A 27,198-nucleotide genomic window follows, 5' to 3' on the forward strand; every position below is an offset into this window, starting at 1 on the left:
CTAAAATTAACTAAAAAAAAATTTTTTTTTTTAAATCTGCTACTAACTGTTTAGCTAGGGGATTTGATTAAAGTATTTCTATTTTTATTATTTGTATATTTTTGTACAGATAAAACTAATTATTGTGATAGAATACTGTAGAGATTCATAATTTTAGGGACTCTCTTGAATCTTAATTACTTTTAGTTAAAAAATACTTTTAGTAAAAGATGTTATTTCAAAAATAAAAACCTCATTAAAAAGAGGCAGGAGTAATTCTGTTTTTATAAAACTCAATTAAATGCCTTTACAATTAAAAATTCACAGTATTTTATAGTTTTATATTCTGGAATCCTGTTTTTAATTAATTGAGCTGACAGGTTTAGGTACAGGGTACATATTTTGCCTCTGGTAGTTACTGTATAATTAGCATTAATGAAGGATATTAAAATGTGGTTACGTAGAATATAGTCCAGGTTCATATGTGGGCTCATTCTGTCTTATTGTGTTCTCTTATATCAGATTGTGTCGTTTTATGCGGTGTTCATTTGCCTTATAAATTTAAAGGCCAACTGAAAGTAACAATGAGGGATATTCTTTTTATTGTCATTGGTGTATTGAGAATTCACAATACAGTGTCTTGTCATAAAGTCATTGCCAAGTACCAACTACAACATTTATATTAATATACCTCACAAACTAGCTTTTTATTTTTGAGGGAAAAAGATGTTTTGTATCTAGGACACTAATTCATAAATTAAATCATCAGGTAAATATGAAAAAGTGAGATAATGCATATTCACAGTGTAAGCAGAAACTAAATTAAGCACTCTCCCTTGATTTTTATATGCTGAAGATCTGCAAAAATTAATGAAAGTTGGTTAATGGTGTATCTATGATAAATGTACACTAGGCTAACCCCTGCCCCTTGTCCCCAGCCAGGTGTGTACTAGAAAGGCAGTGTATATGTGGAGATGTTTAACAGACCATCCACTGCATTAAATAGAGGTTTGGGGTGCCTGACGGTGAGAGGCATGGGCGTGGCCAGTGAATCCATGGTTAGATAGCTGGACGGGACAGTAGCCTTTATAAGGGAAGCACAATAAGCATGGGCAGAACTACAACCTATGAGTTGGAGTAGTGGTGCTCCTGAGCAGTTTTGTGGGTGCTCTACACCCTGGGGACGGGGCCCCTTCATTCTGACACTGATGGAACTCCACTGTGTCATGTCAGCCCACTTGCAGTTAGTCGCAAATGACAGGATTTGATTCACTGTCTATTCGTAATTCCAGATGGTTAAAAGTGCCTTATGTAAATCAAACCTACAATTATGAAAGAACTGCATGAAGATCAATAATTTTTAATACTTAAGTACTCAGTGTTTCCTGTTTAGTTTTTATTTGTACATTTCAATGGATTTTTTGCACATCTCTTTTGTGACCTGCTTTCCTGTCTTTCACTTAGTCAGGATGTGTGTGTACATCTGAGGGCAGCATTTGACCTGTAATATAGATCTACATATTTCAAGATGAGGGAACTTTGAACCAATAGCAGACACACACTGGTGACATACTATGGTTTCCACTGTTTACATACTGCAGCACAGTTCTAAATCAGTATTATACTCCTGTCTTAAAAGACATGTATACATCTTATCTGCAAATGAATTCTTCCAGAAGCTTCACATAAACTTCCTGAGGTGATAATGAGTCATCTAACACTTCATAAGATGCATTCTCTGAAGGTTTGTGACTTTATATTCCTTTTGGCAAGCACAACATGCACCCTCATTTTTTTTTGTGATTGCAAAATAAACTGAGGACAGAAATGAATACTGGCATTTCATATGAGTGTTGTGCAGTTGCAATTCAGGTGTGGGGCTAATTGTGCCTACAAAAGGAAGGTTGCCCTTATGAAAATATGGTCTTATGTTTCTGTGTAGATTCTCTGGGTTGGTCATCCTTTGTTCCTTCCATCCATTCCTACTGTGTGGAGTAGGATTGCACAGGCGAAACACAGGCAGACTTTGACCCAGGATGCTTGAACAGAAACATAGAGCCACATTTTCAAAAATGCAGCCTCCCTTTCGCATACTTAGAATAGCCACAATTTATTTTGCTAGTGTAAAATGTGGGAGCAAAAGAAAGCAGAAGCCCCGCCCATTAGAAAATGTACTTCATAAGGCTTCCACGTGTTTCAATATTTTCCTCTAAAGGTTTCTGTGAAGCTTCTTCAAGAATGAACCTAAAGATAAAAATATGGGACTGTTGACAACTGATCAGATATCATTACATTACTATTTCAGAACTGTGACATAATGAACTGTTTCTGGGTTTCTAGGTGAAATTTATTTTTAACTAAAGGTTTTTATCTGTCTGTCTGTCTAATCTCATTGATGATAACATTCTCAGTATAGTCATATTAAACTGATGTCTGTGACCCCTTTTTTTAATTTCCCAAAAAGTCTTTTAGATAATTAGGCTATTATTGAAGATGGGATTTTCAACAGTGCTTAAAAGATGCTTAGTGCCTAATTACCTTAGGGTTCTTTGGAAATCCAAGTCTTAATTTTTGACATTTCTCATAGGATTGTCTCTGTAGAACTCCAATACTCGGATGCATGGGCCCTGCTGCTGCAGCCTTGGAACCATCTAGAAAAGTGGTGATCGTTGGCTTGTGCACTTGTCCTTTCATGGTACATAGGGAAGCATGGCCCGCAGCCATCCCATCATCAGGCAGTGGGTACTTGTAGCAGAAGACAAATGAACCATTCTTCTTTCCCCCTATAGTTGCACTTCGTTCTATTTTAAATTATACATTTCTGGGTTGGTTAGCTGTTTGTACAAATTAGAACTTGTTAGCGTGACTTTGCCTATTTGGGAGTTAAATACGTGACATGGCTGACAGATAAAAAGTTGAGTTTTAAAAGGTGTCAGTCTGCAGTACTTAAATGTCCATAATGTCTGTGCATGAAGGTGACTTGCATGGAGACTGATCAGCTTGTGTAATCTTTACTCCTTGGGCACATTAAGACCAAGAATATGGGGTAAAATTCCTATGGTTAGAGGAATTATGTTTCGCAGATTCAGCCTGTCAAATTTTGTTCCCTGCTTTGGAGGTTTAATGACATCTTGAGTAGAATATCTGGAGGATCTGTCTAATATATCTATGCATGTCAGCCATCCATCTAGTATCCACTGTTTTTCTGACCATTCTAAACCCTTTGTGTTGATGGTGGACCTGGAGATGCAAAGTATTTGAGCTCCAGTTGTTCAGTTACCTTTGTTTTAGTTTGTTTGTTTTTGTTTTTCCAGTGGAAATTCTGAAATAAGAAGGTGGCATAAATCACGATAACAATACATTTAATTAATCTAATTCTTTGTACTTTTTTATTTACTTGATTTGATTTAATTTTTTAATGTCAGCGTGTCTTGTTGATTATTCAGGCCACTCCATATGCTGATCTGCAATGCTGCTGTTTTTGCTGCTCCATGGTCCTTGACAGAAGATGACCTAGAGGCCACCTTCCAGGTGAATCACCTGGGGCATTTTTACCTTGTCCAACTTCTTGAAGACATTCTACGCCACTCATCTCCAGCAAGAGTTGTGATGGTTTCATCAGAATCACACAGGTTGGTTAAAATCACAATATGTTCTTGATTTAGCTCTGATTGGTCCTTTCTGCAATCCTTGGGATGAAACCACCACATTGGAAATACCGAACTTTAAAATAAAAATACCAATCCTATAGTGCTTACTCTTGCTTGAGCAATCCTTTTTGAAGTCAGTAGGATTACTTATATACAGGACCTGTCCCTGAGATTCTATGTGCATACAAGGTTCCAGAGTAGCAGCCGTGTTAGTCTGTATCCGCAAAAAAAACAGGAGTACTTGTGGCACCTTAAAGACTAACAAATTTATTTTAGCATGAGCTTTCGTGAGCTGCAGCTCACGAAAGCTCATGCTAAAATAAATTTGTTAGTCTTTAAGGTGCCACAAGTACTCCTGTTCTTTATGTGCATACAAGTTTCATAATACTGCATAGGTCGGTCTTGGTCACTCTTTGTAGGAATGCAGATTTTTCACTGCACTTCAGGCCACTCATTGATTTTGCTAGGAGATGGAATAATAATTGATTAAATCTGAATGGCATGACCTTTATTGATTTGTCATTCAACAACTTCAACATCTTACCAAGAAGAATGTGCAGTTATTCTAGCAGGAAAAACAATGCAATTAAAGACTGCTAGATGAAATCCAATTGTTTTATAATGAGAAATTAGGGAATTCAGTGCAGACATTAGCTGTGTAATTGTAGGAAGGGAAGTTTGTTAGTTAGTCTATATTAGAAATCTGGCTGTGCCTCTTTTGGTTAAATTTTCAATTAAGATATCAGATGGCACTTCTCTCCGATTACCTTTAGGAGTACAATTTGGCAAAAAGCACAACATGAAATTTCAGACATGTTTGCAATGTTTTAGAGTGTTTTTAATAACTGAAGAGAGAAGTTTTTAAAAAGACAAAACAATTACTACCTGCAGTAGATTATGGCCCAGATTTTAAAGGTAGTTAGGCATTGCTGCACTTAACGTTGCAACAGCTAACCGATTTAGACTCCTAAATCCCTCTTTCAAAAGTGATTTAGGCAATAAGGAGTCTAAATCCCACCTACTGTCAATGGTATTTTAGTGCAGCAGTGCCTAAATACCTTTAAAAATCTGGGCCTCAGGGCCCAATTCTGAATTCTTTCTGTATCCAAAGCACATGATGGCTTCAGATTTAGTTCAGAATGTGCAGGGATTGCAGGATTATTAGGCCCATCATGGCCTGCTTTAAAACATTATTGTTGATTTCTATTTCACTTTTTTGCATGGTGTGCAAGAGATTTAGCAAAGCAAGAGGGAAAATGTGCAACTACTTTTATTTATTTATTTCTGCACTGTTTTAAGAGACCCAGAATGAAGCTTATTTTTTTAATCATGTTTCCATAGAATGTAACCCTGGAGACCCGGTAGAGAGAGACCAGCCAAGGGTCAGACTGAAATCTTTATCACTTCCAAACAGAGGGGCTTATGGTATAAATGACACACTGAAGATAGATTTACTTTTACCATTTTAAATTTATGACGACTGAAATCAAAGGAAGCAGTAGAAAATGCCAGTAATAATCCTCTCTGGTGTTAAAAGACATGAAACATATAGTAATTAGGTGGTAACAAAATCTGGACATCCTTATCTTTGCAAATCACACCAGGTTTGTGAAAGCAAGTTGCAGAGTCCTGTTAGGAGTGAGGGAGGCTACTGTGGGGCAGGCAAGATAGCTCTAGAAATAAATCTGCCAACTCCAATCACTTGCCAGATGTGGAGGGCACAATGGGATATGTATAAATGAGCTGTTATTTAATGGCAGATTATGTTGAATTGTCAGCTGCTTGTTTCCCTTTGTAAGCTTGTATCTCAAATAGTATTTTAAATGACATCTTTGGTTTTTTTCTCCCCTTAAGTGCTGTGTGGAACTAGAGCTCATATCTTTACACAGATTTATCTTTGTTTTGAAAAATAAGATTATTTTAAAGTGCTCGTTGCTAACTGAATGAGATGAGCCAAGTTTTATGGAAACCTAGGAAAAAATAAGTCACTATACATGTCAGAATATAATTACTAATCCCACCTATTGCTTTTCTGTTTTAGGGGTTCATTTCTTGTGTCTTAGATCATATTTAAACATTTTAAATAATTGTTAAATGGCTGTTTTTTCTAGCTGTTCAGTGACAATAAGCTGATGCAAAGAGCTAGTTTAGAGAGCAGGTCTTAATACTAGTAGTACTTTCCAACTTACTTGAGAACTCTGAGTCTTAAACCGTGTTGTAAAACAGAAGTGTTGGTATCTAGTTACTTCCATAAACCTTGGCTGAATCTTTTTGTTGGAATCAAGACTCCCTGTTGGGGGAAAATAAAGTCCTATGTTTGCAGAAATTATTATGCTAGACTGCTCTGAGGCAAAACATTTATTTGCCTCTCTGGTCCTTTGCTCTATTTTATTTACTTATCTGGATTCAGTGCAAATGAATTGAGTTAAACTACTTCTAAAATGACTTTTAAGTGTATCATACAAAAATAAGAATAATAACTAAATTGACTTTCCTCCTATCTTTATTTCTGTATAGTTAATTTGATTGTCCAACAAAGTGAATGGAGCTGCCGACTTAAGACTGACTCACAGGATTGGGCCGAAAATGTGTTGCTACATTACTATTGTGTTGATGACAGACAGAAAATGCTATTTGTATAGTATACTTTGGTGGTTTAGACAGCTACTAAGGGCATGATTAGCAAAGTCTGCCACCCTTATTCATGTTGAGTAATAATTTACTCTTGGATTAGTCCCGCTGATTTCAGAGTTGTGCCCTAAATAAATGTGAAAATTATGAAAGAAGCATTTTATTACCTGTGATCAAATGAGGGACTGATTCTGAAAAGGACAAGGCATTGTCAGGCTTTTTATCTGTGTATTTTACAGTTTTTGCCCCAACATAAGTTTAAAAACCCCCAAACACAAACAAACCAGTCGATTGCTTAATTTGGAGTGTATAATGCGAAATCAGGAAAGGCATTTTAAAATATTTTTTTATAATGTACACCACAATTATGTTTGTCCCTCATTTCCCCAGCTGATTCTGAAAGCTCTACATATTGAAGTGAGTTTGCTAAACCTCCCTTACCCGCCACCCCTTAAAGTAGCACTCTTATGTGGAGCATAGTTTTGCAACTATCAGTGATATTTATTTCTCAGTACTAATGCATACTGGTAATTTAATAAACCAAAAAATGTAAGGATGGATAGAGAACTATCTAGAAAATAACTTTTTTTCATGCAAGTGTCTTTAGTACATTCAGTACTTTGTTATTATTAAAAAAGAAAGAAAGAAACAAACAGCTGGTGTTTAATGACTCTGTCAGACCCAATTAAAAAACATCAACTAGTTACTTTGATTTGTGTTCAGTCATGTCATGGGTATACTTAAAAACATTATAGTCTGCCAGAACTCATTTTGGCTTTGTTTACATTTATCTTTTAAACATATAAGACTATTGATGGCAAGTTACCAAGGTTATAACCACTTTATAATCATCAATTTTTAATCTAAAAAGAGTCTAAGAGGCAGCAAGAGTCATCTGTACTTACTTGGACACTTAAACTAAAATATGCAATACTTGAGCATTAGATTAAAATAATCTAGGAAAAAATGGTTAAGAATTAATACTGTATTACTCTGCTTTGAAAAGCAGAAATCTTTTATTCGAAATGATTTAAATGTATGTCAATCATGTGAGTCTTCAAAAACAAAACTAAAAAGCTGATTTTGTTCCTGTTGCAAAAGAATGTAGTTCGTATAATATAAACTATGGCTTTTAAATAACCTTTCTGTTAGCATGGATTTAACGGGTTATCTTTTGCTTCTGATGTGAATTTATTTAATACTTTTACTCCCATATAACATGAAGTTATTTTTGAGGACCACAAGCAATTTCTATTAGATTTTAAGAAACTCCTAAGCAAATTGTGTGTTGGTTGCAGTCCAAATTCTGCTGTCATTTGCAGCAGCACAACCTTTGTGACTTCCAAGGAGTTGTGCGGTTTTAAATGAGAGCAGAATTTGGCCCAGAATGTCTAAAGCACGTGTACTGTTTTTTAGATTTTCAGAAATTAAAGATTCCTCAGGAAAGCTTGACTTCAGCCTGCTTTCTCCATCTAAGAAAGAGTTCTGGGCTATGGTGGCCTACAACCGTTCCAAGCTTTGCAATATATTGTTCTCCAATGAGCTAAACCGCCACCTTTCTCCCCACGGGGTGACTTCTAATGCAGTGCATCCTGGAAATATGATCTACTCATCCATTCATCGCAACTGGTGGGTGTATACCCTGCTGTTTACCTTGGCTCGGCCTTTCACCAAATCCATGGTAAGTGAATGCCTTGCAGCATTTTACACATCTTCAGTTTTTAAATCATGGGAGTGGAGTTATAAAAATCCAGATGTACATATTTGCTTTAACCTTTTGCCTCTTATAAATGCAAGCACGGTTTTAATGGTGATCACGCTGTCAAACCTGTGAGCTGTAGTAAAGGGTCCTAAAACCATTTCAGATTATCTTTCTATGTATTACTTTAGATTGACAATGTTGGAATGCCTGATTTCCGTTGCCCTGTTAAGGGGTAGCTGCACATATTAGGGGTGGAATGCTGTGGGGTTAGTGATGTGCTTCAACACACATTGAAAGAATTTTAAAAGTTGTTTTGAATTTTCAATTAAGTGCATGCTCAGGTACATTTGGTATGTAAATAGATGAATATGGAGGTGCTGTGATTAGAGAACCTTGCTAATGACATCACTGATGGCTGAGGGAAAGCACTCAGGGTAAACCCTTCTTTTTCAGAGGCTTATAGCTTCCTGGTGAATATCATCTTCCTTATCCTTATTCTTAATCCAATGGCAGTGTTTTGTTTTTTTGTTTTTTTGTTTTTTTTTAAACCAGGAGTGTGTGAGGAGGTGCGGGAGAGTGTGAGTGTGTGTGTGTGTGTGTGGGTGGGTGGTTGTTTGGTATGTTGACTTATATATCCTGTCTATACAAATTATATATTTATGTTTATAAAAAGATTATAACAGTGATTTAGCCTAAACTAGCCTATACCATAATCCTATTCACTTATACTAAATATCCCATAACACCTTGCACTTGCTGAAGTAAGCATTTGGCACAAGCAGATAGGAAACCTGTTAAAATCAAGATACATTCATTCTGTGGGTACGCCAGTGATCGATCTATCGGGGATCGATTTATCGCGTCTACACTAGTAGTAATCGATCCCCAATCACTCTATCGACTCCGGAACTCTACCACGGCGAGAGGTGGAAGCAGATTTGACGTGGGAGCGGTGGCCGTCAATCCCGCGATGCGAGGACATGAAGTAAGTGATTCTAAGTGTATATAAGATACGTTAACTTCAGCTACTCTATTCTCGTAGCTGAAGTTGCGTATCTTAGATCATTTCCTCCCCCTGCCCCCGCCAGTGTAGACCAGGCCTATGTCTTAGTACAAGCTATGGAAGTACCTTAATGGATCAGTACCTGGAATTCTAGTGTCCAAAACAAAGATAAGGAAGAAACAGAACAACTAGTTAGGTAACTGGAATATACCAATGGGTTGTTTTTCAGTTCATGTAAAGAAATGTGTAACTTGTAAAATCACACTTGCATAAGGTAAATGTGATGTCACTGCATGGAACTGCTCTTTGTAGACTTATATCATATAGCTTCTTTTTCATGTACCATATTAATAAACCTGTCAGACATTGGTTATTTGGTCTCTTCAGTGTATTTCATAATGAACCAAAGTGTGGTCAAGACATTTACTATACAGTTTATCAACAGGTAGAAGCCATTTTTAACTATCTGAGCATGGAAATTTACTGACTGTTAAGACGTTTTCAGACACTTCTTTTTGGTACGCCCACATCTCGAATACTGTGTACAGATGTGGTCTCCTCACCTCAAAAAAGATATTCTAGCACTAGAAAAGGTTCAGAAAAGGGCAACTAAAATGATTAGGGGTTTAGAGAGGGTCCCATATGAGGAAAGATTAAAGAGGCTAGGACTCTTCAGCTTGGAAAAGAGAAGACTAAGGGGGGACATGATAGAGGTATATAAAATCATGAGTGATGTTGAGAAAGTGGATAAGGAAAAGTTATTTACTTACTCCCATAATACAAGAACTAGGGGTCACCAAATGAAATTAATAGGCAGCAGGTTTAAAACAAATAAAAGGAAGTTCTTCTTCACGCAGCGCACAGTCAACTTGTGGAACTCCTTACCTGAGGAGGTTGTGAAGGCTAGGACTATAACAATGTTTAAAAGGGGACTGGATAAATTCATGGTGGCTAAGTCCATAAATGGCTATTAGCCAGAATGGGTAAGAATGGTGTCCCTAATCTCTGTTCGTCAGAGGATGGAGATGGATGGCAGGAGAGAGATCACTTGATCATTGCCTGTTAGGTTCACTCCCTCTGGGGCACCTGGCATTGGCCACTGTCGGTAGACAGATACTGGGCTAGATGGACCTTTGGTCTGACCCGGTACGGCCTTTCTTATGTTCTTATTATGTTCTTATGTTGTGTTGGGATAACCCGCAAACTTGCCTGAATTTAAAACATACCACTCAATGGAGAGAAGCCCCTTAGATTCATCCGAAGAAATTTGTTGAGAGATAAAGTTGTAAGTACCCAATGCATGATGTGTGTCCAAGGTTTGCCATTTGAGGAGCTATGTTGCCAATATAGTAGTCTCCGGTTCCTCCTGCCCCCAAAAGTCACCGATGTATCATTTTAGAGAACAGTTTCAGCAGCCTTTGTACATATTTTCAGACAAACTGTATTACAAATGGATTAATAATTACAATATTTCAGTAGCCCCCCTAGAATGATGAGTTAGCTAACAGAACTTCATGGTTTGAAAGGATTATAAGTAATGCATTAAAAATGGGTCTACCTACTGTTTGATTCCCTACAATGGGTCCTTTCCAATGCACACTGAGGTCTATGGGAGTCTTGCCATGGACTCTAGCGAACACTCGATTGGGTCCGTTAGCAAAGAAGGTTAACTAGGCCTTTCGTGCCTACCACTAACATTCTTCTTTATTAAGAGATTGCTGTGCCGTCAAATGGGCTTTGCTGAAAATTGCCTGCTTTTGAACCTTATTGACTGTCTCTTATCACTTGCTCACTGAGAGGGAATGATATTCCCAAAGGAAAAAAAATGGCTCCATCCTGTTTGAGACCAAGCATTCAGGATGCGTAAAGAAGGTATCTATACCCATACTGAGTCGAGCTTATCTTGGTGGTAGTTCAGCCCCATCTCGGGCGCTCTTACAATGGACACAGTGATGGATGCCAGTGGTTGTGAGGTTGCACAACTCATTCTCCCTCTGAGCCAGGGAAACAGAGAAAATCAATTATTTTAATTTGAAAAGAAGCAGGGAAGGAGAGGACAGGAGTCGGGTATCATCCCTGAATAGCTCCATCAATAACATTGCCCCCAATAGCTTGTCAGATTAATGGCTGAGTCACATGCTGAATCTGTGTAATTATGTACAATCCATAGTTCATAGTTTGTTGCATATGTGTAACATCTCAAGTGGTTAGCACAGTGAGGTCCTGATCCTGACAGGGACCTTTTAGTGCTATTACAATAGAAATAGTTAAAAAGAATCAAGCTTTTCATTTTATTTCACAAAACAAGGTTTAGTAGAGAAGCACTGAGAATGGTGGGTAACATAAGGTAGGGCTCAAAGGCCCAACTTTTGGGAAAGCTAGTCTTTAAATTTTCACTTCTAGTGTATTCACAATAATTTGCTAAACAGGTTACTGCTAATTACTGAGAGCTTTTTATTTTCATTTTTCTCACATTTATTTTTGTGATAATGTCTTAATGGCATTTTTAAATTGTTTACTTACATTACACTTATAAATTATACCGGCTTACCAGCTGATCAGATGTTTCATTTTGATCCAAATAGTGGGCAAAGGTCTATCTTGTGTGTTTTAAAAAATGCCTTTTTTTAGTGGTTAAGTTCATAAAGGAGGTGTTGCTCCAATCTGAATGTGAGAGTGTATGTTTCCTTCAGAGATGAATGTTGCCGCATACTGTAGATCTCCATTCTTGGGAGAGGTCATGCGGCCTCTTGCATGTGGCAATGAGAATACTCTGCATGACAGAATTTAGTACAAGGAAACATTGCCTATAGGCCTTAGTTTTAGCTGATTCCCTGAAGCATTGAAGAGAAGTGTTCTAATATAAACCTTTTTATTTGCTGTTACTTGCTGTGACTGTAGTGACTTTAGTTACAGTAATTAGGGCACTCTTCATGGAGTCAGGCTATTTTAAGTGCCTGTTTTAAGGAATAGTGTTACAGATGTCTAACTATACTACTGAATACTCTTAAGTAACTTTCTTAAACTTAATCTTTCTTTGCAATCTTAGGCTTTTGCACATTTACCATTTTAATTATTGCTGTAAATGGATTATCATACTGAAAGTAATGCAACTCCACCCCATCCAAGCCTCTTTTATGGCTGCCTACAGTGGAGTAATGTGTGATATATTGTATCAATGCTGGTCATAGTGATTCACAGGAAGTTTGCAGGTGTTCTGCCGCTGAAACTTGTTAACATGGTGATTCCAACAGATGTTTATACTATTTAAACTAGTGAAAATTGAAATTTGAAAATTGAAAATTGGATTCTCCCCCCCCCTAACTTTTCCCAAACCAAAACATATTGAAATTAGTTAAAACGGATGTCCATACTTCTTTTTTTCTTTTTTTTTATGGCAGATAATAATAGCAGCAGCAGCAGCTCTGTCCTGTTCTATTTATATAGTCCTTTTGTTATTGTAGCAAGCAGAAGCCATAATCAGGACCAGGTCCCTATTTTACTTGACATTATACAATCATATAGTAAAAAGTAGGCCTTGCCTTGGAGAGCTTACCATCTACTTCAAGACAACAAACTGCAAGAAGTGGATGAACAAATGGAAGTATTGGAGGGATTCTGAAGGTAACAGTGGTAGGAAATACATGGTTACATAGACTAGGTATGTGCCCAGCTGGCTTGATTTCTGTCTTTAAAAAATAAGTTATAAAACAAAAATATTCACAAGGTTATTAAGTTGACTTTAAAATGACATGGCTAAATAGTCTCTCGTGTTTTTAATTAATGTAAATCTGTCATTCAAAACCCCTTCTGACTTCTTGCTAGACACTTGTATAATTAAAATTCAATAAATTTATCATAAGATTTAAACTTTGATACAGAATATATTAACTAGTGTCACCACATATGATCTTGTCAGTGTACAGTGGCATATAAAAATAGAAGGAGAGTGCTATTATCACACTCTTGCTATAGTCTTACATAGAACCAAATATTTTTGTTGGCAGGTAATAGAGTAGAAAGAATATCATGTGTTAGGTTTTCAAGAGCTTAACAGATGTTTCAGTGAACCACATTTTCAAATCCTTTTACATGAAAAAAGGAATAGAATTTGTAGAAGTTCTGAGACGATTGGGTTACGTTTCCTGTTGCAATGCAAAGCCAGCCATTGTAGTAGAGTTTTAACAGATGTGCTACTCCCTTTTTAATGGATAGGAATAAAACACTGGTCTGTTGCAGAGTTATAAATTATAGCTAGGAAAGCACAAGATGTCAATGTCTTAACCTCAGCTAGCCATAGCAGGATAATTCTGCCCTTGAATAACCTGCCATACAGAGATTTATAGTTTAAAATTTTTAAAAATTCTAAGAGGTCGATAGATATACAGCCTATGTTTTTTCTTGAAAAATATTAATATTTTAGAATGGGGGTTTCACTATTAAATTATGTGCTTTTGAGAAATATAAGGAGTGCATTTTAGTTACAACCACATCTCAGATCTTCTAGACGTCAGAAGTGTAGTTGAGGTATCAAATGTTTTGGTTTCATGTCTGATACTACTTCAAGGATTTCATTTAAATACTAAGCGTTTAGTTTATTAGATAATTTGTGTAAAGAATTTAAAATTTCTATTTGTGTTGATTAGTTGGCACTCTTGCCTGAAGTTAAAAGGTTCTGGATTCAAATGTCAGAAAATGATTTGAACTTAATTCTAAAGCCAACACTGTAATGCCGTTCAAGGGATGAGAGGGTTCTGCACCCTTAGGGTATACCTACACTGCAGTTAAAGCCCAAGGTTTGAACTCAGGCTCAAGCCTGCCCCTCCTTCTGTCTACACACAAATCAGGTTCCAAGCCTGAATCAAGCTGGGAGTCAGGGTTCAAGATCTATTGCTTTGCGTGTAGATGCAGCCCCACTGGACTCGTACTATGAGGGTCTGCCAAAAAGTATTCCACAATCCCATGGGCTGATATTTTGTCCTTTGGACAGTTAAATTTTTCCACACTGCACCATGAACTAAGGCCTAGAGCAGCCAAATTTGAAAGGGCTCTAGGAAGTCTGGGATATGGGTGTTCGGACTCGGGCCCACATAATGCAGTGTAGACTCTGGAGCCCCAGGTTGGGACCCAGGGTTCAACAATTGCTAACCTGGGGTTACAAATGAGTGTAGATGTTCAGGTCCTAGGTTAACAAATCCACTGTCTGCTAACTCAAGTTCCACTAACTCTGGGTTACATTGCAGTGTAGTCATACCCTTAATGATGCCATATTTTGTCCTAAGGCAAGCCAAGATCCACTTGTACATGCCGTTGATAGAAACCCCCCAAAGCTTTAATGTTTCCATGGCTTCTTTTAAAGAATCTGGGATGATAATTATATTCTGGTCAACATTCCCTCTTAAAATAAATAGATTTGATTGTTCAAAGATCTGTGCGACTGTTGTTAATTTCATGATGGCTGCCATGAATTACTGAACAATTAGGCCCAAATTCTGCGTTCAAATATGGATATAAAATCTCAAGACAAGTCAGTGCATGAGGGGGGTGTTTGTCAGGCTAGTATTTGGCCACTAGTAGCTGTATAGCTCATGACTGAAAAGTGCATTGTGGTGTCTTGAGTATGAAGAAAAGTAGGTAATTCCTTTTGAAAAGAACACTACACTCTGACCTTAGCATTATTTCCTGCTGAGTCCTTAGTTTGAGAACATGATGTTAGAGGGGAAAAGGAGTAAAGCTGGACTGAGGACGTATGAGGGTTTAGCTCTGATGTAAAGTTGCAGGGTGTGTGGTTCCTTTTGAAGAGAACTCATAGGAGTCTGTATTTTTTTTTCATAATTATATAAAAAGTAAACAGGAACAAAATGTTGATCTGCAGATTCCAGCTCACAAGCTGACAGGGTGGTGGTGGCTGTATCTCCACTCACAGGATGACTTTTGTCTAGTTGTAACCCTTAGTAAATGCAAATGCATCTGTTTACCTGCCTGCATAATTGTAATAGCTACCCAGCACACAGGGTAGATGGAACCTGTAGAACTCAAACTGTGGAGTGGAAGGAAAGAAGGTTAGTGCAGCGGAGTGTTCTGATTTGAGAGTACTGGAGTGAGGAAGGAGGCAGGGATCCGAGGTGGATCATCTCTCAAGTATAGAGACATGATTTCTCTCTCCATTTAAAATTTCTGGACACTACTGATAAACCAAAGTACAATTTAAGTTAAAGAAAAGCTATGTGTATCTGACTTTTATTTTTTAAATATACAGTAGAGAAACTTACTGAAAATTGGGGTTTAAACACCAATGCATTTCCTGCTGACTTTAATGGGAAAAGAGTTACTCACTGGCCTGATTTTTATTTGTTTATTGGATGATTTATACATACTCCTTGTGTGTTAGAAAGAAGATGGCATGGTCTGTGCAGTAGTCTCAAACATCTACAGCCTGTGAAAAAAATAAAACTTGAAGTGGTAGTTTTAAAATAATATTTAATATGTATGCTTAATTTTTTAGTTAATCGCGAGTTAACTGTGATTAATTGTCCGCCCTAATTAGATATGCTCATCTGCCCATTAGGATGTGCCATTGCCACTCTATTCTCTAGTCCATGGTGAAAATCCTCATATATCATACATCTTTGCAGAAGAAGATAAAACCAGAAAGAATGTAAGACATGGGAAGTGTTGTGTTAGTCAAAGATGTGTCCACTCCTGCAAATAGCAGGTGCTGTGTGCATACCCACAGGACACAGTTCTAAGGGAATCTGGTACATAGACCAAAAATGTGCTAAACACAAAAGGTTACAGGAGTGTAATGGTCAATAAAGCAAAGGGAAGGGATGGTCATTCTTTTGATGAAAGGTCACCTCTTAAAACCAAATAAAGCCAGGTGACTCCAAAAATCTCAAGGCTGTGTTGGTGCTCAGCCTCCCAGATACAGCCAACTCTTTCAGACCAGAAATGGGCTAATACTCTGCACACATAAAGAGACTTAGTCACTCCCAGGTCAAGCCTGAACAGGGGGTACTGCTGGGTTTTACTGAAAAATTTGTATATGAAATATTCCGTTGTCTCCCAACCAACCAGATTGGGGGAGTCAGACCATCTCGCCCAAATTTTAAAGTCTTGCTGTTTTGGGGCCTCCTACAATGATTACTTGCTATCCAGTCCACTGAAATAAAATTTATCATTTAAAGTTAACTAGTCACATCCCTCCTTCCCTTCAAAAATAGTAGAATCAATATTCTCACTAAACAGAAGAATAAGACAGTCTTTAATGCAACAGCCAAATACCAGGTTATTACTGAAACGTCACTTATCAAAATGACACTATCCCATATATTAAAGCTTACTTTAGCAATAGTTAGGGGCAGGATGGCCCAGTCTTGTGTAGCATCTCTTTATATCTGCTCCATGGTTCAAGGACAGAGCCTGTCTGGTCAGACACTCGGTTATTAAACAGGTTTTGCCTAATCACATAGCTCTGATACTTTGCACTCTTCCTCTGAAGAGCAATGGCACCTCAGCTACCCTTAATGGGCAGAGAAGTGGGCAGACAAATGTATTGCGTAAACACACGGATTGCCATCGATTTCTTTACAATATCGTCTTTGTAAGTAGATAATGTTACAGTAGTGTTCTCGATATTCTTTACGCTTACTGTAGAGAATACCTAAGGAATACTGGGTGAAATTCTGACCTCATTAAAGTCCAGGGGAGTTTTTCCCACCCATTCTCCTCTCCCCACCATTCTGACTGGTACAAAATATGTTCTGCTCTATTAAAATTAGTTCTGTTCTTTTATCACAGTGTACCACTGCCAAGGCTGTAGTTAGAAACAACTTAGCTCAGTTTTTGCTTACATGAAAAGGGAAATCATAAAATATTTCTTCTGTGTAGCTTACGTTAAATCAGGATTCATCAACAAGGGTTTCTCAGCAGGCCAGTGAGACACTTAGCTGGAGCATGTTAAATGCCTGAAAAAAGGTGGGAATTACAATGCAAGGAAAACATGCACTTCAAACCTTTTGATTTATTTATGGCATATCTGAGTTGTACAAACCAGTGAAAAAAATTAAATATACATGCTTGGTTCTTCCAGTGCTTTCTAGGCAAATAAGTAGTAGATTTTGTTTATCACTAGTTGATCATGAAAATTCAGCAATGAGGTCATCCTGTGTAAATAGACAGGCAACCCTGAATGCTCAGAAGCCCTTTTTGGAGATTATTATGAAGGTTATTTTTTTTTCTTCAGTTATTTTTGGATGAATTAATTTGGCGCTTATGAAACTGAGTGGCTATTAGCACAGGGAAGAGGCAGCCAACACCTAAACCAGTGCTGCGATGCTTCAAGGTACTTTCCAAAAGTACCTCACTCTAAACTGTTAGCACCCCAACCATCCACTTGTCTTGATTGAGCCTCCGTCAGATACTGCCAATCATGCTAACTTGTTTTACTTATGTGATAGGGACAAATATCCAAAAAGCACTGATTTGATCACAGACATAAGTCTGTACTTATTCCTGAAACAGGATTTCAAGGAGGTCTCCTCTGAATATTTAAAACTGCATCTTTCCATTAGATCCACTGGGTGGGTGTCTGGTAAATGCTCAAACAGAGATTATCTTGGCTGCAGTGTACACCAGTCATAATTATTTCTAATTATTAGTTTGGGTCCTCTATGCAATACTTTCATAAAGTCAGGATCAGCAGCCTACTGTGCTAGACTCTGTACAAAGTAAAAGATGGTCTCTACTAATCCCCTTTATAATTTAAATTGCATTAAACCATGTCTATATTACTGACATGGCCCCCATTACAAGTTTCTGAGTGCCTCTGCCTCACAATCTTTAATGTACTTGTTTTCACAACACCCCGTGAGACAGGGAAGTATTGTTATTCCTGTGTTACAAATGGGGAGCCAAGTCACAGAGAAATGAAGGGGACTTGCCCAAGGTCATGCAGGAAGTCTGTGATGGAGCAGGGAATTGAACCAGGGCTTCCAAGTTCCAGGCTAGCACTTTAAGCATCTGATCATTCTTCTTCTCAGTAACAAGACAATAATAGAGATAATATTTTCATAGAAGAGGTCTCTGTAATCAGAATAATAGTCAATACATTGCAGTATTATAATGCAGCATTTATAATCTATTACATACATTCTGAAAAGATTATCAAAACTACTCATACTTGAATTTTAGCCAATAATGAGTTGCTCAGCACCTTTTCTAAAAAGTTAAGTTTCATAACTATTTTGTATGCTAATTTCACTTTTAGCCTTTCAGAGGAAGTCACAACTATTATAACATACACATAGTTGATATTTTAAAAACAGCCAAATAATAAAATACATGAGAGAATTCAGTTTAACCAGACACTTTTACCTACTGAAATTACTATGCTATAAGTGACATGAAATATGAAAAAGAAATCTTAGGTTAAGATGTAAAATGGCATATTTGGTTTCCAGTTACAGTTGTCTGACATGCCAAATTGTAGAAGACATGATAATATCTTAATAATGGTGGATTGCATAGAAATAGCTGAAAGAAGACCATAAGAAACCTGAATTAAACAGCACTGTAATAAATTAAGTATCAGAGGGGTAGCCGTGTTAGTCTGGTTCTGTAGAAGCAGCAAAGAATCCTGTGGCACCTTATAGACTAACAGACGTTTTGCAGCATGAGCTTTCGTGGGTGAATACCCACTTCTTCGGATGCAAGCTTTTTTTTTTTTTTTTTTTTTAAATATATGCTACCTAACATACAGTAAATGTGGCCAATGAGATTTCCTGCACATCTGTCTGTTCATAAAGAACATGACTTGCATCCGAAGAAGTGGGTATTCACCCACGAAAGCTCATGCTGCAAAACGTCTGTTAGTCTATAAGGTGCCACAGGATTCTTTGCTGCTTGTAATAAATTAGTGTCCTTCCATAGTGTGCATTGACTTCCTCTGGTTTTTAAAACTAAAGTTTAATTGATCTAGTTTAGAGTCCAAGATATGGGGAGCATTTTTGTCTGTGAATGTTATCATGTAGAGCTTCTATTGATTCCCTGAAAGAAGTGATGCCACGCCACACCACATCTGAATTCACTTTCTCAACTGTGCCATTTGACTATGAAGCAGTTGGAGTTTAAATGAGAAAGTCTTTGCCTCCATAGATTTGATCTTTCTGGCCTTTAAAATCATATTTGCATCTGCTTTTTGGCCTATGTCCTATAATTTTGAAAGTTGCCTACCTGGTGGTATCTGGACTGCCACAGAGCCCTTTGGCATATTGAACTGCTGATCCACAAGGAGCCATGTATTTGGACAAAGCTCACCATGTTTGTATTTGCCTTGCAAAGGCCAATAACATGCAACCCATTTTTTAAAAAACACTGTGGAGTTGCATAATAAAACATGTTTATGCTGCTTCAGTTAATGAGGTATGGCCTACAGAACTGTATACATTTATGTACTGTACAACATAGTTCAACTGCTTTTTTCCAAGATGTTCTTTATGAACGGACAGATGTGCAGGAAATCTCATTGGCCACATTTACTGTATGTTAGGTAGCATATATTTAAAAAAAAAAAAAAAGCTTAGTTTTCTATATAGAATTTTAATTTAAAGACTATTTCCTAAATGGAAGGTGTTTTATTTAGTGACATTAATATTTCCCCTAGGCCTCCTTGGATACCTGAGATGCTTTACCATACCGTGGTCTTTTTATTTCTCTTTATACCATATTTGTAGAGGTGCCATACCGCTTTAAACATTTCCCCAATCAGTTTCATATGATGGGTTCCCTTTAATCATTTACATTTTGAGAAAGTCAAATATTCCTTAAGAAGCCAGAGTAATCTAACAGAAAGTACAGTGTTTGTGCAGCTGGATATCTTATTTATTTGAAGTTCTGAGAGAAATCTCTTCTGACTTTAGAAAAAGGCAGGAAGGGTAAACAGTAAGAGTATCCAAGTAATCTGAACTAGAAAGTCCCTTCTTTTAGAGCTAAGTCATTTAAAAAAAAAAAAGTATATTTGCAGTATTCTCCCCCCCCACACACAAAAAATTGCAGTATATCAAATGCAGAGGGCTATAAAATATTTTCTTAGTATTCTCACTATTATATCCTTTTTGACATTGTTTAACATATACCAGTATTGTCACACCTGGAAAAGCATTTTTTTTTAAATGTCAGCACAGCTTAGAATATTTTTCAAGAATAGAGGAAGATTTGTCCCCCCCCCCCAAAAATAAAAAAAATAAAATAAAAACCACATCTAATGTGTTTTGCCAACTTTAAAAGATAGTTCCTTACTTTTTTAAAGGGTGTTGGATGGCATGATCTCAGATTATTTAGAATGCACGGGAAAAAGGTTGAATCTACTCAGTCTTTTATTTGATTCGGGAGGAAATGTGAATAAATATTGCTGAATTGATCATTCTTTGTTCAATATAAAAGCACACAATAATCCAATCTATTATTTATTCAGATTAATGTGAAAAGAATAAGCATATAGTATAATCAGGGTCACCATAGATTTTCCTACCTGTTAAAATTTCAGTTTGAGAATTATAAGACTCAAGCCATTGGGATTTCCTGACCATTTTTTTTTTGCTGTTTCTAGGAATTTTTAGAATGGTAGCATCAATCTTTTCTTGACAAGTAGCATGACAATAAATATAAACAGCACAGTCAAATTCCATCCATTATTCTAGTGACAACATTTTTTTGCAGTTATTTAATACCAGTATTGATATAGCAGAATCCTCTGTGCATGTCAAAAAATCTATATACAGTATATGAGGAATTAAATTAATTGCAAAAGCATCACATTGAAATGAGAGAGATGTATCATCCAGCTTTGCTATTTTTTATTTAAAAGTAAAGTCATTTTTAATGTATACAAATAATTATTTATCTAGAAAATCAGAACCTACTTATCTTGGATGTGCAGGGTTTGTTTAACAGAGTTGTGGACCTCTGTGTTTTATAGCACTTCTAGAAATACTGTCTTTAAGAACGGATACTTCTAAAAATGGAATTCTCATGGAAGTACTACTTCCAGGGGCTATACTTAATATATTTAAGATGGAGATTGCTATCCGTTCACAAGTATGTTAGACTGGCAAAAAAATTGACCTTCATCTGGTCAGACACTCCTGATGCTGTACTGTGTCTATTGCCTTAAGTTCACCAAAGCAGTTTGGCTCAAAACCAAGTCATACGATGCAATTTGCTAATTCTAAGTCTTTGATCAGTCATAAATTCCTTTGCAGCAACAAAGAATTGAAGATCGTGCCATATGTCACTGGGATTGCAATTTTCCCTATCTGAGCATAAGGTCTCTGTTTTGAGCTTTGTCTTCATGAAATTTTATGCAAAGTCTGCCTGGGCTGTTTGGAGTGAACTTTCCTGTTATACTTCATTGGAAGATGGCTTATTTACAACAATGTTTTGGATTTTGTTTCCTCCTCATTGGACTTCGTCTGAGCCATCCAATGGTGAAGCTTGAAGCACTTTTCAGACTAATAGAAGTTGAAAATTATGCCATTTGTTATTGGAAGGGTAATTTCCTCTAGCTGTACAATCAGGTCTCAAACTTTCATGTATGACCTCAATCTCATTAATATATTTAGATATTTAGGGTCAGGTTTTTTAAGTTTAGGATTACACAATTACAAGGATACATCTTGTACTTCATTTAGGCACATTTTGAGTCTTCAACAAATAGCTTGTTGGAAAGCTCACTAGCCATTTGCACATACCAACACCTGATTTGCTCACTCATATAGGGATTTGGTACATAAATGTGAATACTTAAATGTGAGTACCAAACTTAACAAACAAACAAACAAAAGCCCACCTCTTCCATTTAGTGTAAACCCCTTCCTTGAACTGGTACATCTAGTATTATAGTTTTTGTGTATGCAATCTATACTTACCAATATGGAAATTACAACAAAACAGATGTATCTGATAAAGTCAATGCATTTCAGATGATGATGATGATAAATAATATTCAGCTAAGTGCCTGTACAACACCATATGCCAAACATTGCAAGATACTTGGTCAGTCAGTCATGCTGCTTCTTTCTGGGCATCTGTTGTCCATATAATTTTCTTAAAGACCTGTGGTAAAGGCTGTGGACTGGGAATCAGGAGATCTGAGCTAAGTTCCTCTGTCTGGGGTAGGGAGAGTTCTTATGTTGTCCAAGTTGCTTAGTCTGTTTTGCCTCAGCTCACCATCTTTACAATGGGGAAAATACTTCCTTACCTCACAAGGAAAGGATAGATCATGAATGTTGGCAAGTAGCTCAAATACTGTGCTGGCAGAAGGAAAGAGAGGGGGAAATGTACAATTTTTGTTCCCATTCGTCTTAACGTATTAGTTCCACTAGGAAAATGAAAACTGATTCCTGTCTGTAATTAATTGCCAGCACATTTGATGTCTTCATAGTTACCAGTTGACTAAAAGTTGCCTAGTACCTATTTGTATTAAGTACACACTTCTGTATATATATTCTCTTACAAACACAGAATTAAAACAAATGATTGTGTCTCTCACTCCTTGTCCAGCCTGCCATCCCTTTGTTGTTTTCCAGAATTCTAGCTTAGTTATAAAAGCTAAGACTAATCTAAAGCACTTGACCATCTTAAACGGATTAAAAGATATAAGACCTTTAACTGATATAAGGCACCTTTAAACCTATCCTAGGCTTTAGATCCATGTAAGCTGCTTGAGTTGTCATATAAGTTTAAACTGTGAAAGTAAACAAACCAGGGGGAAAAAACACACAAATGGAAAGACTGAATGGAAAGACAGAGGAGAGGCTATAAGACACCAGCTGTGCAGGAGGGATGAGATTCAGAACAGCCTCAGTTACTTGTCTCAGTTTAGGATTCACTTTGCCAATTTACAACATGTAGTAAACCATTTTTCTTAAAACTTGGCTTGTTTTGTAGATCTCAACAAGACTTAACAATGAAGCCAAACATGAAGATCAGTTTGGCAGTTTTAAGATGATTGGTGTTTAAAGTAAGTAAATCATAGGACCATCTCACCTAATTTTAGAACAGATCAAAGCTAGAACATGTTATAGATTTTTAAGACCAAAAGAGGTAATTATGGTCATCTAGTCTGGCCTCCGGTATTACACATGCCACAGAATCTCACCCACTAAATTCTGCACCAACCCATTTCTGTTTGTGGTATCGCACATCTTTTAGAAAGACACTGAGTCTTGATTTAAATAATTCTAATGAGGGAGAATCTACCACTCCCTAGAAAGAAAAGATTCCCCTTCCCCATGTTCTTGTCTGATGTAGTTTTGAATAAATTGATTATGAGGGAGGAATGTTCTTAACCATAGATATTGGGCTAAATTTCTCCAAATCTCGCTTGACTTGTAAGTCTTAATAAGATCTACATAACAAGTCAAATTTGAAGAGAATTGATGATAATTTTGAAAGTATGAAAGTTTATAATCAGGAAACCATTGTGGGCTCAACTGTTAGTTATGTGAGCAATGCATTTTTAAATATGAACGTATACGTAGAAGAAAAAAATAATCTAGCCTGTATGCTTTGTATGCAGTGATTAAAATGCTCATAATTTTTGTTAAAATCAAAACTATTTTTCTTTGAGCCAGCAAGTGTATTAGATCTTAATGAGGACTATATCATTCCTAGCCACATTTCAGATGTTAAGCCATTTCTTCTGCTGTTCTATGTTAAAAACAAAACAATATAAAAAGGAAATAGGGTTTGATTTTTTTTTTTAAATGTGTATATTTCTGTCCTTTCTGAACTCAGAAATGACGAAAGGGACTTTTCTCAAACTACTAAATAAATAAAAAATTACTCAGGCCCAGGCCAACCAAGGAAATTTTTAGTCCCTTAGATGGTTGTTTTTGAAAATTCTGAGCATGGAAAAATAGGGACAGATGCAAACTGTTCTCCAGCTTTAATTGTAAGGGTCTTATCAGGCACTAGTTTAAAAGTGCTTACTTATGTACTTACATTCCTACTGTAACTATGTATTATCTACACAGTTTGACCTACATCACTGAACATATATTTATTGTTGTTGAATTCTCCTTTTTATCCACATTGTGTTGAATTATGAATTGTAGGAGTTCTTAATTCTTTATTTATCTTAGAGGAGGATCTGTGTTTTTCTTCAGTCACAGCATATATGCACTAGCAACTGCTAGCAGTTTCAATTGCATTTAAGGAAATATTGTTATAAGGCTTTTATGTTCTGTACTTCAATCAGCTAGTGCCAGCAGTATCCCAATAGAAGGACCCTCAACAGACCATTTTCAGCATTTTGTTGCAATTAAACTCCTCTGGTTTTAGCCCTTAGGCAATTTAGTACCTTTTTACATATGCACATTATGAACTTTTGACCAGGGCCTGGTAGTCATATATTAAAGAGCAGCTTTTGAAAGCAGACTTAACAAGTTCCTCTGAGCATTACAGTCAGAGCCAGTTGTGGAAAAGGTAATTTAACCAACTTGCAGTGAGGCCATTCAGAATCTTACTGATGATCCTAAATATGTCTTTTTCCCCCCCTTGTTTCCTCTGGAAGCTGGTAGCAAAAGCTCTCAAAGTGTGTGATTGATCTTTTATTCAGTAGCTAACGAGGGCTGTGATTCTATTAGTGCTCTACAAGGCAAGGGAACAGTGATTTAATGAAGTGTCTAGTGAGCTGGTCATAGATTTATCCTGTTGTCTCTAATTTGCAGTGCCGTTGTGAGTGTAAAAGAAACTGCACTCCCACTGCCATTAGGCAGGTATTTCCTTAGTAAATTGTTGTAAGGTCAGGTGTAGTTATCTTAGAAAAGGCAATGCCTTACCTCCTCAATGTCTCAAGATGACAGCCGCTGTGCTGAGCACTCACTGAAGCGGAAACATGAAGATCAGAGGTCCGTCTCCAAGTCCCCCTTAGCTGATGCAGGAGCAGATGAACTGCCAAGTAGGACTAATAGAGTCATAATTGGCGATTAGAACTGGAAAGGTGCAATAACATCTTAATACAAACTGGCGTATATTATAGTTACTGTCAGTTGTTGTAAAGTTACATGGTAGCTTGAACTAGTTACATTTCCCTTTTTCATTTCCAAGAAATGAGGCAATGCATCTTAATAGTCACAGTGCAACAAAAATACAAGAACATCAAAAGTGGTGTTGCTTTAAAGTGACATTATTGTGTCTTTAGTATATTTACTTGAGCATGTAACCCTGTCAGTCTTCTTCAGAAATGATGCAGTAAAATTTGCCATAACACTATAAATGCAGTAATTTCATAAATACGCTTTGATTTTCACTTCATTAAATGGCAGTGGCTTTTATTCTTATCTACCCGGAAACTCACTGAACTTTTGTTTTATTTGTCTTTGCTAAGATAAGATATTTGGTTCTTTGAGAATTATCACACTGCACAATGAAAGCATTTGTATCTGAGTTATCCAAAAACAACTGCTTTTAAGGAGAAAAATAAAATTTTGGGTTGAATTAAAGTTTGATGATGCATGGAAGCAATTAATTGTGGCATAAATTGCCTGGAATTTAAGTGTTATCTGTTTGTACCAAAATTAGTACTAAAGCATGAGGAAGAAAATCTCATGCATGTATTCATCACTATATTAATAAAGAAAAACACAAATCAGATGTGTGGCTTTGGGTTTGTATGGCATTGGCTGATGGCAGTGGCATCTCTTAACTTTAATTTCCTGTGATAAAAGATGAGCCATGACTTTAAAAATCTCAGTGTGGCTTTTTGATAGAAAATATATTTATAAGGTATTATTGTCACTTCTTTTTAGTGTATGCACAATGTGCCTCAGGTGGCACTTGACCAGGATTCATCACTAAATTTGATCCACTGGTTGTGTCATCATCTGTCATTTGGAGAAGTTAAGGAGAGATGGGAAGAGCAATTGGAAAGGAGGGGACCACTTGAGTGAAGAATGCGAAAGTAGACTAAATATTTATTTCTATGTATTAAGGTGTTGTCAAAAAGGCCTAGTCAGGATCTGGGCCTCTTGTGCTAGGCTCTGTACATAGAAGACAAAGTCTCTGTCCCAAAGAGACATTACAACGTAATGTCAGACAAATTGCATGAAAAAGAATTAGACAAAAGGTGGAATGGGGTGAGGGCAACAGCAATAGGTTCACCCAGTTAGAGTTGAGCTATATGCACTTGATGGTGCAGAATCTATTATGAAGGGTGTGTTTCATAAATATATAAATTAAATATCAGCAATCCCCACTGGCCTCTGTACCTAACAGTCCATAGCAGATGAAACTCTGTCAGGCTGAGCAGCAAAACAGAGAGAAGAGAATGGGGAATGTTAATCTCTTGGATTCTATTTGCATTGCTGAAACACCTGTTGTCGTCTCTCTGTGTGTAATGGTCGAACCAGAACACCTTACTGTCTGTACAACTACGTTACAGATAGCTGGGTGAATCACAGTTTTTGTTTTTGCAAATTATAAATATTGTCAGTTGGTTGAGCCCTTGAACTTCCTGGAACTTGGCACCAATGGTCTATCATCTAGACTTGCTGTTAAATACATGTCCTCAATTGGTCTTCAGAAAAGGACACTGTTTTTAAATGATGAGTGAAAGGATTTAAAACCCTAAACCAACCTTTCTAATTTTCTAATATTGACACTTGTGTCCCATGCAATCTTATTATAGTATTATTCTCTACGGATCTACCATTTCATCAAAAAAGTCTACAATGTGACTATAATCTAAGCCTTTTAGCCCATAGATCATTGCACTGGGAAACTCAGTAAATGGCTTATTGTAGATTAGATGATGTGATTCAGAGCACATCCAAATCAATAAAAGGCTAGTCTGAACCTAGTAAAGTACTCTGTCAGTCTGATTCTTTTTAGCAAGTAGGTCTGTCATAAGCAATGTGAAAAATTTTAGTCTTGCTGCTTATCATGTCAGAAACAGGCCTTGCTTAAACTTCCTACATGGCCTTTTTGAATTCTAGTAAATATATTTTCTTATTCAAAGAAGACCTGTTCTTTAGAAGTCTATTTTCATTAAATCTAAATGAAACAATTTTTGTGTGTGCAAAATGATAAAAATTCCTACCTCAACAGGATACAGTATGCCACCTCTAAGTCCCCATTCAAATCCTGCTTCAGACCTTAGCAAATGAAAACTGTTATCTATGGGCTCTTCAGTGGTCCATGTGAAATGAGTTAGTGTTCTTTGTCCAGTTCTC

General features: G+C 36.8%; 1 protein-coding gene across 3 annotated transcripts in view; it reads left to right on the forward strand.

Moving 5' to 3' along the window:
- Positions 1 to 27,198, forward strand: part of WWOX (WW domain containing oxidoreductase) — a 647,484-nt gene that overhangs the window by 178,287 nt on the left and 441,999 nt on the right. For all 3 annotated transcript variants that reach the window (XM_044986919.1, XM_044986920.1, XM_044986918.1), the window contains exons 7-8: positions 3,426 to 3,611; positions 7,677 to 7,941. In XM_044986919.1, the coding sequence (XP_044842854.1) occupies positions 3,426 to 3,611; positions 7,677 to 7,941 (451 nt within the window). The remainder of the gene's footprint in view (positions 1 to 3,425; positions 3,612 to 7,676; positions 7,942 to 27,198) is intronic.

The sequence above is a fragment of the Mauremys mutica genome, chromosome 14 (assembly GCF_020497125.1).
Source record: "Mauremys mutica isolate MM-2020 ecotype Southern chromosome 14, ASM2049712v1, whole genome shotgun sequence".
In the NCBI taxonomy this organism is placed as follows: domain Eukaryota; kingdom Metazoa; phylum Chordata; order Testudines; family Geoemydidae; genus Mauremys; species Mauremys mutica.